At 44.2% G+C, this 17,137-nt stretch overlaps 1 protein-coding gene across 7 annotated transcripts in view; it reads left to right on the top strand.

Annotated features, from left to right (window-relative positions):
* The window catches only part of CADPS2 (calcium dependent secretion activator 2), a 1,645,358-nt gene that overhangs the window by 864,151 nt on the left and 764,070 nt on the right, over positions 1-17,137 (top strand). For all 7 annotated transcript variants that reach the window (XM_085654189.1, XM_085654188.1, XM_085654187.1 and 4 more), the window contains exon 9: positions 4,104-4,170. In XM_085654189.1, the coding sequence (XP_085510315.1) occupies positions 4,104-4,170 (67 nt within the window). The remainder of the gene's footprint in view (positions 1-4,103; positions 4,171-17,137) is intronic.

Raw genomic sequence — 17,137 nt, 5'->3', positions numbered from 1 at the left:
TGAAACCTGGTTCTTTGTGTTAGTGATGCTTCGCTTCCGTGAAACATCCTCTCTGAGTTTAAGAAGAGACACTGGGGTTTCCACCTCTTCATTCTAATTAGGTTTGACATACACATCCAAAAGGCTGAAAATGTGGAAGACCAGCGGCCTCTTTGGGAAATATACAAATGGGAGCTTAGTTTGGTCAGAATCTCATAAGGGAAACACCACATTCAGTTTCTTAGTTTTTTTTAACCTCAATCTATGTTTAAATAATAAGCAGTTAAGGTTTTAAAGACTTAGGCCCCTAAATATGAATGCACCTGAAGAGAGTGTAACATTTACTGCACCCCAAAACAATCTGACACCATAGGGTTTTGAAATGTATAAGGTGCGATAGCTCGTACATGTTACGAGTTCTGTCTTAAAATGGAGAATAAGACACAAGTGGATTTTGGTGCTTTTGCATCATAATCCTCATTTCCCAGTATTTACTGGACATTTTTAAACAACACATTATTGGGGGTGATGTTTGCTACGAAACTTATACTTTAATAAGCATTACCAGAGTTACTGCACTAATCGTCATTTACTAGGGCACTCATAATAGGGGCTTTTGTATTGTGTCATTCATCGGTATGTGTGAGTTGTCGGTCCTAGAGCTCCCTTTTGCTAGCACCACTCAATGGCCGGTGACATAAGAAGACTTTTGCTTCCTGATTACAGATACTTTGGCATGGAGGCCGGGTCAATGTTTGCAACAGGCACATTGTTATGTTGCCTGTCATCCACTCAAGAACAATATTCCAATAGGTCCTGTTTCAAGCAGATGTGTGGTGATTCATGTTTGACAGTCATTTTTGTAAAGCATTGGAAATGGACTTATGAGCACTTCACTGCAAGTGACAAAGAGAAAAGAGTAAATTAGAGGCCCAGAGAGAGTGGGGAGTCGTTGACCGAGGGTTGGACAAATGGAGAAGCGGAATAGATACAACCACCCATAAAGAGGAAGACTGGCAGGGTGAGAAGCACATGTCTCCAGAGAGGCAGCTGCACGGCACAGATGTTCTGCTGATAGCACCGCTCTTCATACCTGCACCTACAAGCCTTGCCCGCTGACGAGGCTTCATCTTGAAAGGCTGTGGGCCAAAGGTACAAACATAGGGAATACTGACTTCCTCATTGTGAATCTCTTAGAATCGGATTTAGGAAATCTGTATTTCTAATGTATGAAACTCATTCAGTTTCATATAGAGATTCCTTGTGGGTTGCAAATAGACCTACCGCATGAAAATTCTTGACGTAGGTCACAGTTTTCAACGCATTAGGAATCACATACCACCATGTCTGTAATTTCTTTTCGATAAAGCAATCTTTTTTTTGTTTTTCCGTAATGGAAAAGGGCATTCAGTTAAAATGAAAATCTGAAACCTTGAAGTATTATTTTTTTAAGAGTAGGCAGTGGTCCATGGGACCACTTTTTTCTCTGAAAAAATATTTTTATTCACATTCTCAGATTCTCAAAGGGGGAAGGGGTCCCTTGGGGACCCAGGACCCCTTCCCCTTTGCAGATTGGTTGCCACTACTTTTAAACTGGTGGTAAAAGTATTACTGTTTTGCTACCGGAATTCAGTCGCAAAACAATATTACATACCATACCGGTATTTGGAAGGATCGCCCTAAACACGCCCCTTTCAAATCCCGAATCTCAAATGCAAAATGGATTTCTGTATCAAGTTACTGAATCACATTTTGTACATTTGAAAAAGCATTTTTCCATTAGCAAATGGCCCAATTATGTACATCGGGCTGTTTTCTACTGGAAAAATGCTTTGTACATCTGGCCCTAAATGCCATTTCAGCTGTGGGCAAAATGGCCAATGGACAGAAGATTTATATGTTGCATTTCTGTAGTACTGTTGCTAATACAAAACTTAAATAGTGAACCTATGAAACGGGGGTCATCTCCAACATCATTTTGAAATCAAACTTAAAACCAAATCATCCAGGATTTTTGCCAACTCTGGTTCAAACTAAATCATACCGTCTGTTTTCTTCTTACACAGGAAATGTATTATGTCTATTAATTTAATTATTTAGGAAGGAAGGCTAGGAAGTCATCAAGAACATCCAAGCCTCACCATATAATGGGCACTGTACAATGTTTTCATCTCCGGGTATTGGAATGTCCTGCAACAACCTACTTCCAATATGTTTTGCTTGAAAAATGCAAGGGACCAAAAGAGCTGTAATATCCAACTCATAATGCACCTATAATCCCAGTAGACCCAATGAGTTCTAATTTCTTATCTTAACCCGAAGCTCATCATATTATGTTTTTTGTAAAGAGCTTTGCTGCCATTCAGGTTACATGGCAATGTTAGTGGGCCTTTAGAAATAGAATAATGTGGCAAACAACCACATATGAAGTGTTTTGCTCCTGGTTAGCTAGTTAAAGATCAATCATTAATAGATTGTGAGACTGTTCCAAGATGAAGACTAAGGATCTAATATACACAAAAACGAGCAAAAGATCTGATGAAAGAGTTCTGTTCGATCGTTAGAGTCCCATTTGATTCTAATGTGCAACAAATTCTCTGTGCCTGCAGTTCACAGTATGGGTTACTCAGTGGGACCAATGAAGAAACAGAGGGAACATGTCATAGCCACTTTCATCACATTCTTGAATAATCATATCTTTCATCATGTACCTGTGTTTTAGATTAACCATTACATAGTCGATAAAGCTGGAATGGGTCCAGGTTCTAAAAGTTAGGCCTGAAATAATATCTGAAGGGGTTCCATTGACCGGTATCTATGTGTTGTGTTCTGGAATGTGTATTCATTTTATCATGCTCCAGAATTTATCAGGTGTTCTGTTACCAGACATCTATATGTAGCGTATCATAGTACTGGAAATTGAACCTGTAGACACTTCCGAGGAGGGGGAACGTACTGATGTGGTGACATGAGCCGGTGCACCCCTTCAACTCTGCAAATACTGGGTATACTTTAGTAGACTACTCCCTTATTCAGTCAGCGAACTTATATTTATTTGCACATGTGACACTTACTTGCTTTACAATCATGTGCAGGCAGTGCACAGGCTGAGGGGCACTGGGCTGGGGGCTGGGGGCTTCACGGAAACACATTACTAGCAGTTACTCCCCCTCCTGCCATCTATTTATTTTGTCCTCATTTTGTTGTGCTCTATTTTCCTGTTCTGCATCTGTTTTACTATGCTCTTGCATTGCATGCATTTTCATGAGCTCCGTGGTGACACTTCCACCATAGTTGGTGTCAGCATCGGATTCGCATACATGATTACTTTGTTTACCCTACATGTTGCACTGTATGTCCTTGTAGATCTGGCCCTTTCAACTGGGCTCACACATGTGGTTCCATCATGCATGCAAACGTTGACTCTGGCTTTCTTCTGCATAAACCAATAAGCAGATTTACAAAGAATGCCATAGCTCTCAACATAGATCTTGCCAGACAAGATATGTTCTGCATTTCCCAATGTAATTTATGACATATTGTACCTATTTTGAATATAGCGGGACTTTAATAGACTGTATAGCCTGCTACGGCAGGCTATACCGTCTATTAAAGGCCCGCTCCCGCGTTAAAGGCCTGAGCTGAAGTCGAGGGACTTTAACAAGGGAGCGGGACTTTAATAGCCGGTATAGCCCTGCTACGAAGGGCTATAAGGCTATTAGAACATACTGCCACTAGAGGGCAGAATGTTCTACCAAATAAAACAAAAGCCTCTCGAAGCTCAGGGGATTTAAATCCCCTCAAGCTCCGAGAGGCCTATGTAAAACATTGGAATGTTGCTCTGCGGGCCTTTACCAGCCGGTAGATGCAGGGAGCACTCCATTGTCTTCAATGGAGCTCCCAACATTCCAATGTTCTAATCTAAATTATATGCTCCGCAAGTATTATTTTCTCCTGATTATATGTTTCTATTTAACTGAAATCCGTTAGATGATGGCTTATGTGTTAGGCATCTCATTTATGCTATTGCAATGTAGCTGACATAATGACATATTAATAAAAAGATTTAAACAAAAAAAATAGTTCTGGAAATTGAATAAATGATGTCATGCTCATATTGACAGGTATCTGTATGCAGTTGGACAGAAAGTTTGGAAGCGATGGAAGAAGAGATACTTCGTCCTTGTTCAGGTTAGTAGCCATTTGTTCTCTTTAGGTTTTGTAGTGTAGTTCCTATATCCCTGATAGGCTCTGCGCATTGGAATAACATACACTATAGATTTGACATAGGACTAAGGTCAGTATGTCTCTATCAAGTATATTCAACTTAATTACTTGTGTGTGCCAGCTAACTCAGAGGTCACTAGAAACTTCTCGAATATACAAGAAGGGATTAGTCCCTGACAACCGCATAAACATGACAACTTTGTTTCCTTTTAGAATCGGAACAGTCTCAGAATCGTGGAAACAATAGATAACAGTTTCACTCAGTCAATCGTGCATGCTTCGTTTCTACAGAGTTGCAGAGAAATAGAGAGACAGGCGTTTCAATAAAAGGATTTATTGAACAGTCTTATTTCCCATGCAAGAGATATGAATTGCAACAATCGTAAGACATACTGCGAAGTACAATATGTACGAGGTTAGCAGTAAGATAAAATAATACTGCAATAGCATGGTTTGTAGCTATGACATATATTAATCAAAATACATACATAAATAACATAAGCTAAAATGTGATACTCAACTGATGCTTCTAAATTGTTCTACCCCAGTGTGCCTAACCTAAGTGCAGTACGAGGTTTGAAGTAGGTGCCATTTCTAAAGTATAGCTAGCTATATTTTAGTTTAGCCAAGAGTTGCCAAACGTTTCTCTAAGTTCTAGTCAGTTCCATACCTTAGAATGAGAGAGGTTGGAATCTCTTTTCTGGACTCGATCGTCTAACCCCCCACAAGGGAAGTCAGAGAGCACTGGAGCTGGATTCTCTGCGAGGAGGATGGCAGCGTCAGGTCAGTGCATCAGGCTGGAACTCGATCTCCTTCCGAACTTGCCGTGGTGAACCGTGTAGTCTGGGTTGGATCGAATCCTCCGGGAACCGCAATTTGCCAGGGCAAGTGCTGGTATATTTATACCTTGAAGGTGTCTAGGAATGCCAGTATTGACGTAAAAGTCGGGCAGAGGAACATCATGAATGAACCTCTAAGGAATAGATGTTCATGCATACTTAATGAGTTGTTGGAGAAATCAATATTCAAGCTGAGGGAAATTCCTAAAGGCTTAAGGGTCTGGTTTTCCAAGAATTAGTTGTGACGTGGATGGACGGATGTAGGTGGCCATGCCTGTATTTGGTTTGTACGGACAATGTATAAATAAGGGCCGGATTTCTATGTCCAAATAAGGGCAATGTGAATTGTACCTATATAAGGGCATAAATCGGGAAACCTATATACGGAATCTAAATCTGCACGCAACAGTTTTTACCACTTAAAATACATTTAGCTTATCTGTGACAATTTTTTAAAGATATATACACTAAAACTGACATTTTTTTAAGATCTCTGGCTGATCTTCTTCAGTATTTATTCTGTATTAGCTGTTGCTATTATTACCTTTTCACAAAATTCAGGTCCCAGGTTACATTAATGTCGTTCTGTTTATTCTTTTGTTGTTATGGAATCTAGTTCACTTACATCCCTCTTTCACAGACTTCATACACTTGCTGGCATACTACAGTGTAGTTCCATAATATATAGAGGAATAACAATATTTATTTAATTGGCCAGAACGTATATTCCCACATCTGCGCACATTTTATGCTCCTTTATCTATCTCGATTCAAGAAAAGAAATGTGGCGCAAAGTTCAGGAATGTGTTTGTTTGAAATACACAGATGCGCTGACCTTTTCTACTACTTACTCACGTTTAAATCCCTGTGTGAAAAGAAGGTAACACCGTCATTCAAAGAGATGAACTGTGTCACAAGGAAGGTATTTGAGCATTATCTCTCGAAAAGAAGTGTGCAGAGCGCTGAAAGAGGAGCCCAGGCAACAGAAATAGCACGACTGCCTCTTTCTTTGACCACCTAAATATGGCGTAATTTAATTTGTGTGTCAGAGTCCAAGTTCTTGGTTCCAACATTACATTTTGAAGATTTCTGCAGAGTTCTTAGGAGTATTAGACCTGGGGTTAATGTTTACATACTTTCTTTAATATTCTCATAATGGTTTCAAAGAAAACCAGTTTGAAGGGTAGACTCAGAGCTTGCTAATACATCCACAGCATCGGTAATTGACAATCTGCAAGAATGGAAACTTCTAAAAAGGAATGATTTGCCTCCGTCATGTCGCAGATGCACACATCAACTGGAAATCACACCTCTTCTAAGGATCTTGTTGTAAATCCTCTCGTCTTGCTTTAAACTGAATACAGCGTCCTTCTGGATTTATTATATATGAAATTATCAGTGTACTTCAACATGGGTGCGTTCAGGTTAGAGCGCTCATTGTACATCATTTACATGCACGCATGTTGTCCACCATGTAAGGAACCTTTGTTTTCAGGTACCTACTTCATTAGGAGAAACACTTTGAAAATTAAAAAGAAACATTTCAATAGCTATACAAATCAGAAGTTTAAGATAAGCCCGACAACGTCACAATCCTCATTACATAAAATCCCAAATAGGATAATTGATAGCATCTCTGATGTCCGCACACCACACTTTGGGGTCTGGTTCCTCAATGCATTTATGACAGCTTGAGGGGGTACTCCTATAATAATACTTCACATATTCTTAAATGCTTTTGTAAATAGGCCCAATAGTTCTAAAGTGGAACTATTCATTGAATATTCATTAACAGTTAGAAAAATTTGAAAGATCTGTGCTCTCTTCGCCCTATTACTCTTTGGCCATTTGGGGCTGGTTCACAGGGACATGCATCAGTATGTGAAGTAGTACTCCTGTAGTTTACTACGTCATGGGCTCATAGACAGATTTGTGAAGCAGCCAGTATATGTGTATTTTCACTTTTGTAATCGTTTTTTTAAAGAGTAACACGAAATCAATGCCTCGTTTTTTTTATCATACAGTATAAGAAAAAGGAAAAAAAATCATCTATTTAAATTGACTTCATTTAAATATAATCATCTGCTTTAAAACGTCTGCTGGAAGAAATTCACAAACTCGTTCGTTTTCCCAACTATTTATGTGCAGGTCAGTGACTCAAAAGATATTTTGTCTTTTCATAGACAACAAACTCATAAAGTGTAGAACTCATTACATTTTTCTTACTAACTCTCACCCTCGTTTCAAGTGGCCTCTTATTGCCTTTTGGGCAGCAAAATCGGTTTCCACCAAAAGTTATGCTATGACTACTGTGGTAACACTACATTGTTTTTAGGGACAAAGTATTCAGGGAAACCCCGGAGGACTCTGTCCCCCAGAAAAAGGCAGAGGATTGCACCGGGCAGAAATCTGGTATTTAGCACAGATTTCTGCATTTTATGCCCCATCCTATATCTCAAGTCTCTGGACCATTGTTTGTGTTTAAGAGGTTGGCCCTATCTAAACAGCACCTTTTGTATTTTGATATTGAATTCCAGTTGAATGACGTTATCCTTGGCTTATGATTAGGTTGAGGGTAGAGCCTCTATTGTGTGTTGGGCCATTACATGACTAGGTAAGGTTTAGGTCTGAAGGGAAGGATTTGGAGGTGTTCAGTATGGGGTCATTATAGTCGTTCCAGTGAATGTTGATATTCCCAAGGAAGATCTGGTTGGTGTTTTGGTCAGTATTAGAGGATATGGTCTCCGCTATTTCTTCGAAGAAAAGTAAGTTATTTCCAGAGGTTGGTAAATTGTGTGGAGTTTGCATACAGACATATAATTGTTCCTTATTTCAATACCTCGGTATTCACATGAAGGCAGTGGAGCAGCTTGTGCATGTTTTACGGTGAGCATTGAGCGGTAGATGCCAGCTATGCCGCCCCCCCCCTTCAGTATCTAGCCAGTGTGATGATGTCAAAGTTGGGTGGAACTAGAATACCTAGAATGGGAGAGGATGTATCATTGAGCCACATTTCCGTTATAATTACAAGGTCGAGATCTTGTGCGAGAATGAGATCGGCGATGTCAGCTGCGTGTCTTCCGTCTGACATGCAATTAAGAACCGTATGCCTGATATGAGATTTGGTTACTAATACATCTTGGTTTGTTATGGGGATACGTAATAGATTGAGCTTGTTCATGGTTCTGTAGTTGAGACTGGGTTTTCTTAGTGAGTTGGAGGGAATAGTTGGGATGGATAGGGACTGGTGATAGTGACAAGCCCTTATGTGTAGTGGTATATAATAACAGGAAGGAGTGATGTCAGCCTCAGAAAAATGGTCTGTAAGCCTCTGCAGTCCGGAGGAGCGATTTAGATGGGGTCTTGATCTCTAATGCAAGCTAGGTGAGTTCTTAATGATCAATGTCCCATGCCAGAAGTAGTTCGGTCTTCCCCTTGTGGGTGGATAATATGGATTAGTGTGTTGGGTTCTGTTAATCCAAGGGGTCAGGTTGGGGTCCCAAAGCTTCTCGGGCTTAGAGGTGGTGTGTATAAGTTCTGGAGATCGACTTTAGCTAGCTGCAGATCTTGATTGAGATCACCATGTTTGTCCTCAAGGGAAGAAGGGTCAGCAATACAGATGGTAGTGTAGTGTGGCCTAGAGAAGGGATACTTGTGTGGTCTCTCAGTTTGGGGGAATGATTCCCACACTAGAAGGGTCAGAGGAGGTGAGAGATGTAATAGAGCTGGTGATTGGAGGGTGAGGGGTAGTAGATGTATACTAGAAGTTCTAATTGGAAGAGTGGTAGGAGGAAGTCTTCTAGGTGCACCAGTGATGGGCCTCATGTGTGGTCGGGAGGTCACTGCCAGCAGTTTGGGGTCAAAGTGGTCGAGTGGGTCGCCGATTTGGTCACAGTTGGGGTAGAAGGGGGGAGTCATTGAGTGAAAGAGGGCTATTAGTAGCCCTGAATAGCTCCGATTTAGGGCAGTTGACAGTTGTTGAGCAGTGGACATTGGTTCCCACCCTAATATGATCTAAGGGAAAGGTAGAGGTGGACTGGATAATATCTGTGCTTCAGCTATGGGGCAAGAGGAGTCAGTGGGGAAATTGTTCAATACCATATTTTTTATCTTCGTGAAGATTTTGTCAAACTGCTGTAGTTTTCGGTAAGATGGTTGGATGAGAATGTTCCCTTTGTTGTAGAGGGACATAGTTGCTTCGACCTTGAAGCCCGATGAGGGCATTATGGTGAAACCATGGGGTGTTTTCCTAGGTATGTTAATTCAGAGCATAGAGGCTATAGCTTTACTCCATTGAGCTCTTTTGCTGGAGGAAGAAGATTAAATCATGACCCAAAACTCCTTTTTTTTAACACAAAAATAGGCATCAGATAGGATATTTCTGGGTACCGTTTGAGAAGTTTGTAGTTCTTGGCTGCGTTTATATATAGTTAGGGTGGGGGGTATTTGATCTTGAATGTAATGCAGCCCACCTGTGACAGCAGGCTATCACAAGTATTTGTTATTTCACTCCATGGTGGTTCTTGGTACAACAAATTAAAAGTTAACAATGATATTATTATTTAAATTAACCAGCTGTGAGCATACCAGTCAGTAAATAGATGTCTAATGCATAGGGAGTTTTGAACAAAAGCAAGAGTGCTGTCAGAGCAAGAGCATTGTAGTGGAATAATATGTAGCTCAGACCCTCAAAGGTCTCCTTGTGCTGAAACTCTTCTATTGCATCAAAATAAATCAGCCCCTAAAACTCTACTAATAAGGCAGGATAGTGAGTGGCTGAGAAAAAAGGATGGCTTTTTAAGGCTAGCAGATCCCTTCAGTTGGAATAGGGGTAGGCCTAACACCAGCACAAGATGTCTGCCCGTTAGAGTTACTTGCCAGTTAAATGTTCATCAAAGTCCTTCTTTCATTTCTATGTATTGTTGAGACTTCAGTCCAATGTCGAATAATCATCAGGTGGTGGTACCGCCATTTTAGGATAGGGCTTTTGTTGTGAGGAGGTCCACGCAGGAAGTAGTAAGCAAAGATGTTTTATTCAAGGCGGTAACATGTTGAATAGTTCAGAACAACAAGTAGTTAAGTTGTGAAGGAGAGCCCCACCAGGAACAGCCTGTCTGCTGCTGATCCCATGCCCAACTGTCACTTCAGCTCTCTGTGTCCCAGCATTCTGAGGCTTATCCAGACTCCAACAATCTATTGAGTTCAGAGCACATGCACTGGCTGAGCAGGTGGTGGAAAATACATTACAATACATATGTAGGATACTACAGCTTTCTTGTGGGGAAGGGGAGAAAGGGATCCCCAAAGTAGAGGCCTAGCCAAGCCCAGCGAAACTCACAGCTGAGGCAAAAGAGCCCTGAAACACAAGAGTGCAAATGGATAGGGCAAATCAGACCAGGCAGACTTGAGCAAAAAAAGGAGAGCTCCCAGTTCAGAGTTGCACAATGATCGAGTCAAGTCAAAGAGCAAACAAACGAGATAGCGAGGGGAGGATTCCTAATTCGGTGGTGAACATTGCTCGAGCCCTGCAACCAAAAGGTTCCCGACAAGATGCCCCAGAGACACTGGAAACATAAGTGTAGACATGCGGAAGAAAGTCAGCTTTTTTGTTTCAAACCTCCTAATGGGGGGCAACCCCCAGCAGCAATCACCACAATGTCAGGAGTTATGACAGAAAATGTATATATATATTCTTTACCGAGGGATCGGATTCCGCAGGACCGCCTCAGAAGCAGGCCAGGCAAGTGGCCGCTGTCAGGTACAGACCGTGACTTCACGGGGAAGCAGGAAGATTCCATTCCCGTTTCACGACCGGGCTTGTCTTTGTGAATGAGGCAGAACGTTGGGGACCCGAGGGAGTCCTGGACATGTATTTAGGGGTTCCCTTTCAACATCAAGCCCCCTCCCTTGCCAGGCACAGCAGCGCTCATTCGAGCGGAATCCTGGCTCCACGAGCGGTACTTACCGGAACATGGAATTATGGTAGTTGCAGTCTCCAACACCAGACTGCAGCTGAATTCAATCAAGTGAAGTCAGCTGACCTCCTACAAAAGGGAGGGCCAAAACATTTCAAGGGAAGCGGCAAAATGGAACCTTGACTGCAGGCGGCATCTGAGGAAGGCATACACAAGCCGAAATGCATTATGCCGAGCAATTGTCATTAAAGGAACTCCCAATGCATCCCCGCTGTGTCCTCTGGTTACTTGAAAGGAGTGATCGTTTTGTGGATATATATATATATATATATATATATTTGCAACACTCTATTCCCAATAACTTTGGCGCCGGTTAACGAATCTTCGTGAAATTTTCAAAACCTATGGCCTGCTCCGGTCCGCTCCTGTCCTGAAAGTTTCATGGTGATTCAGCAAGCGGGGACCGAGAAAAAAGGGGGGTCCCAAAATTTGTTTTCCCCATGCAATTTTCCATAGGAAACTTTAGACACGGCTACAGCCCGAACTGCTGAACGGAATTACCCCAAATTTAGCAAAGAGGTAGTTCTTGGTTCAGAAAGAACCCTTTTTGTTAAATGGTGTAAATCCGTTCAGTAGTTTCTGAGAAAATCTAAATTAAAAAAGTTTTGATAGCTATGGCCGCGGAGGGTCCGCGCACCCTCCCGATCACGAGCTGCATGCTAATTGGCTGTCAACACTCCAAACCAGGAATTGTTGGCAGCCATCTTGTGCCTCGGTAGAACCGAGGCACAAGAAAAGAGAAAAATAAAACGTGAAAAACAAGAAAAGGGGGCAGGGTAGAAACCCCCTGACCCCCCTAGGGTCAAATCAAATCTGTGAGATTCGCGCACCCAGCGAATTTCGGCCGAAATTAAAAAAAGAAACGAAGCGCGGGTTCCTGCGCTTCGTTATTCTTTAGCCCCCGGGTGGGACCACCACCCCCCGGGACTTTTAAAAAATATTTGGGGGGCTCACGGCCCCCCAGCCCCGGGGACCGCCACCCCTGCGGCTTATAAATTCAATGGGTGGGGGGGCTCATAGGCCCTCCCAAGCCCAGGGGACCACTACCTCTCGGGCATTTTTAAAATAATTGCGGGGGCTCACTCCCACCCGCAGCCCCGAGGACCGCCACCCCCCGGGGCTTGTATTTTTAATAAATAAAAAAATAATAACCTGTGTGGGGGGGCTCGAGCCCCCCCACACGTCCCGGAGACCACCACCTCCCCGGGGCTCCAATTAGTAGACCGCCACCCCCCGGGGCTTTGCAAATGTGGGGAGGGGGGCCACGCGGCCCCCCTCCTGGAGCCCTGTCATGGCCCTGGGGGCTGCCACCCCCCAGGGCCGGTTCCTGCAGTTTCCCGGGGTGCCCACTCCTGGGACACTGCAGTTGGCCATGCCATAGCAAACTTTGCTTTGGTTTTTGGAAGAGAGAGCAGTTCTCTTCCAAAAGCCAAAGACGATTGCTATTCCACAAGGGGAGCTGCATCTTAGCAGCTCCCCATGTGGAAAAGCAATGCCGGCTCCCGAAGGACGCGGGAGCCGGCAGGACCGTGGGGGGATTGGGGAAACCCCATGGTCCCCAATGGAGAGGGCCAGCCCCGGGGGATGGGGTCCCTGGGGCCATAAATGGCCTGGGGAGGGGGTCAAGTCAGCCCCCCTCCAAATAAATAAAGAAAAAAAAAATGGCCATGCCCCGGGGGATGGGGTCCCCGGGGCCGATTATGGCCTTGGGAGGGTTATTTAAAAAAAAAAAAAAAAATTGGGCTGGGGGATGGGGTCCCCAGGGCCAGTAAACCAGGAAAAGAAGGGGGGCCACACAGCCCCCTTTCTTAAAAAAATAAAATAAGAAAAAGACAAAAAGACCGGCATCTCGCCGGAGGCCCCTCCCTGCAGCACTCTGCAAACGCCCCCTGGCGCGTTTGCAGATGGGGAACTAATTTCCCTTGATGACTGGGGGTCCCTGGGGGGCAACTAGCCCACCAGGAACCTCCAGTATGCACCAGGGAGCTGCGTTGCAGAGAGGTGTTCAAAGGCCACGTCCCTTTTTACACCTCTCTGCAACGCAGCTCTGTGGTGCTTAATGGAGGTACCTGGTGGGCTAGTTGCACCCCAGGGACCCTCAGGATTCAAGGGGAGTTAATCCCCCAACTTAAAACGCGCCACGGGGTGCGTTTGCACACATGTCACTTCAGGCCCCGCCCTCTTCCTTCACCATTGTGAAGAACTAACTATAACGGGGGAATTTCTTTGGTTTTGTACGAGTGAAATGTTGAGCTAACTATAACTTTCCCTAAAACCTATGGTTTTTTCAGTGAATTTCCAAGATTTTTTAAATGCTAATTCCTAACTATAACGCCCCTGAAACCTATGTTTTTTTCAGTGAATATATATATATATATATATATATATGCATATATATATTATCTACTGGCGGTCGCCAGTAGATTGTTATAGTTAGGACCGTGTTTCCATAGGAAATCTCAAAATTCTATTTTGAATAACTTTGGCGCCGGTTGACGACTCTTCGCGAAATTTTCAAAACTAATGGGGCGCTCCGCTCAGCTCCTACCCTGAAAGTCTCAGGGTGATTCGTCAAGCGGGGGCCGAGAAAAAGGGAGGTCCCAAAACACGTTTTCCCCATGCATTTTCCCATAGGACCTTTAGTCGAAGGTACAGCCCGAACGGCTGAACAGAATTACTTGAAATTTGGCAGAGAGGTAGTCCTCAGGTCAGGGAAGTGCCTTTTGCAGGTCTGGTGTCAATCTGTTCAGTATTTCCTGAGAAAATAGCATTTAAAAGCATATAAATATCTATACGCGCGCACGGTGCGCGCACGGTGCCGTGCGCGAGCGACATTCTGATTGGTTGTTAGATGTCAGTCAACATTCGAATCGGTCGAAATCAGGAAGTGTCGGCCGCCATTTTGTCTCTCGCACTGAAAAGGAAAGGGGGAAAAAAGGTGGAAAACGTGAAAAGGGGGCAGGGAAGAGAGTTCCTGACCCCCTAGCCTTTGTCAGGGGGTCACAGAAGGACCCCCCAGGGGGAAAAAAACATTTCATTTTTTTTTTTAACAAATCCCGGGGTGCGTGCACGGTGCGCGCACGGTAATAAAAATTAAAAATATATATATATATTAAGAAATACATAACTTAGCATTTAAAAAACCGTACAAATTCACTTAAAAAACCATAGGTTTCACACACGTTATAGTTAGGAATTAGCATTTAAAAAACCTTGCAAATTCACTTAAAAAACCATAGGTTTCACACAGGTTATAGTTAGGTGGATATTTCTCTCGTAAAAAACCAATGAAATTCCCCCGTTATAGTTAGTTCAGATAACTATAACTCGCGCGACCGCCACTCTATCACAAGGATGATGTCATCAGTGATGTCATGAGTGATGCCACTGACCATGTCTTGAGTGATGTAATATGTGACGTCATCAGCAGTGGATTGCGGGCGCGCGAGTTATAGTTATCTGGACTAACTATAACGGGGGAATTTCATTGGTTTTTTACGAGAGAAATATCCACCTAACTATAACCTGTGTGAAACCTATGGTTTTTTAAGTGAATATATAGATAGATAGATAGATAGATAGATAGATAGATAGATAGATAGATAGATAGATAGATAGATAGATAGATAGATAGATAATTTTTATGATTTAGGGTGGGTATGAGATTTTGGGTGACAAGGGGATTTTTAGGGTGGGTAAGTGTTTTTAGGTGGCAAGGGAATTTTGGGGTGATGGGATTTTTTTATGGTTCAGGAGTTATATATATATATACGCACACACATATATATATATATATACACATACACATATATATATATGTATGTGGATAGCTATATAGATGTATGTACATAAAAATAAAAGTGTATTTATAGTGTGTGTGTGTATATATATATATACATATATATATAATCTACTGGCGGTCGCCAGTAGGTAGTTATAATTAGGACCTAGTTTTCATAGGAAAAGCGTTTTTTGTTTTCCCAATAACTCTGGCGCCGGTTGACGAATCTTCGCGAAATTTTCAAAACTCGTGGGGCGCTCCGGTCAGCTCCTATATTGAAAGTTTTGGGGTGATTCAGCAAGCGGGGGCCAAGAGAAAAGGGGGGTCCCAAAACACGTTTTCTCCATGTTATTTCCCATAGGAAATTTTAGACACGACTACAGACCGAACTGCTGAACGGAATTACGCCAAATTTGGCAAAAAGGTAGCCCTTGGTTCAGAAAGAGAATTTTTTTTTAAATTGTGTAAATCCATGCAGTAGTTCCTGAGAAATTTTTTTAAAAAAGGTAAAAAAAATCAATTTCCCATAGGAAACTTTAGACATGGTTACAGCTGAAACTGCTGAACGGAATTACATCAAATTTGGCAAAAAGGTAGCCCTTGGTACAGAAAGAGACCTTTTTTTTAAATGGTGTAAATCCGTTCAGTAGTTGCTGAGAAAATAAAAAAATACAAATATCGATATCTAGAGGCACGGTGGATCCGCGGACCCTCCCAAACACGAGCTTCATGCTAATTGGCTGTCAACACTTCAAACTAGGAAGTGTTTGCAGCCATCTTGTGCCTCGGTTCCACCAAAACAAATGTGCAAAACAAGAAAAGGGGGCAGGGTAGAATTACCCTGATCCCTTAGGCCAGCTCAGGGGGTCCCACAAGGACCCCCAGGGCCAACAAAATAATTTTATTTTTAAAAAAGCGGCGAGATGCACGGAGGATCCGCGGATCCTGCCGTGAAGGAAAAAAAATTGAATTGTGGTCTCCTGCGCTTCGTTATTATTTAGCCCCCGAGTGGGCCAAGTCTCGGGGGCAATGTTTATATTGTAATGGGGCGCCCAAAGTGGCCCCCCAGCCCCGTGGACCGCCACCCCCTGGGGCTTTCTTTATATATTTACAGGGGGCACATGGCCCCCCCACAGCCCCGGGGACCGCCACCCCCCGGGGCTTGTGTTTTAAATGGGTGGTCGGGCCTCCAAGGACCCCCCAAGCCCCGGGGACTGCCACCCCCGGAGTTTTTCTAAAATATTTGCGTGGGGGCACACCCGGCGGGTGGTAGTCCCCGGGGCTTGTCGAGCCCCCCACACACCCTGGGGACCGCCACCTCCTCGGGGTACTAACTATGTAAATTTTGGGGTCCGTTACGGACTCCCGAGCCCCGGGGACCACTACTCCCCGTGGCTTTGCCAATATTGAGGGGGGCCGCGCGGCCCCCCTCCTAGAGCCAGGGATGGCCCTGGGGACCGCCAGCCCCCAGGGCCAGCTCCTGCAGTGTCCCCGGGGTGCCCACCCCCGGGACACGGCTGTTTGCAATGACAGGGCAGGAGCCTCGCGGCTCCCACCCTGTCATTGCTAACTCTGCTTTGCTTCATTGAAGCGAGAGCAGGGAAACCTGCTCTTGCTTCAATGAAGCAAAGCAGAATTGCTTTTCCATAAGGGGAGCTTCATGTCAGCAGCTTCCCTTGTGGAAAAGCAATGCCAGCTCCCGCAGGACGCGAGGAGCCAGCGGGACTGTGAGGGGATTGGGGACCCTCCCATGTTCCCCAACTGATAGGGCCGGCCCCGGAAGATGGGGTCCCTGGAGCAAGAAGTGGCCCGGGAGGGGGCCACGAGGCCCCTCTCCCCTGTTTAGAAAAGAAAATGGAGAGGCCAGGCCCTGGGGATGTGGTCCCCGGGGCCATATTTGGCCTGAGGAGGTGGGCCACGTGGCCCCCTCCCCAAAAAGGATGGCCAGGCCCAGGGGAATGGGGTCCCCGGGGCAAGGATTGGCCCCCCTCCCCATAATATAAAAAAACAAAAAAGACGCAATGGCCGGCCCCGGGGGATGGGCTGAGGAGGGGGGGGGGGCACGCAGCCCCCCTCCAAATATATTATAAAAAAAAACACTGCCCATGCCCCGGGGGATGGGGTCCCTGGGGCCGAATATGGCTTCGGGAGGGGGGCCATGGCCCCCTTCTATTTTTAAAAAAAATAGGGGTCAGGCCTTGGGGGATGGGGTTCCCAGGGCCCATAAAATAGAAAAGAAAGGGGGGCCACACAGCCCCCCTTCCTAATTTTTTTTTTTAAACCGCGATCATGCCGGTGGCCTCGCTTCCTCCCAGCAACACTCTGCAAACGCACCC

The sequence above is a fragment of the Triturus cristatus genome, chromosome 4_1 (genome assembly GCF_964204655.1).
Source record: "Triturus cristatus chromosome 4_1, aTriCri1.1, whole genome shotgun sequence".
Taxonomy (NCBI): Eukaryota; Metazoa; Chordata; class Amphibia; order Caudata; family Salamandridae; genus Triturus; species Triturus cristatus.
This window is presented reverse-complemented; position numbering and strand designations above follow the sequence as displayed.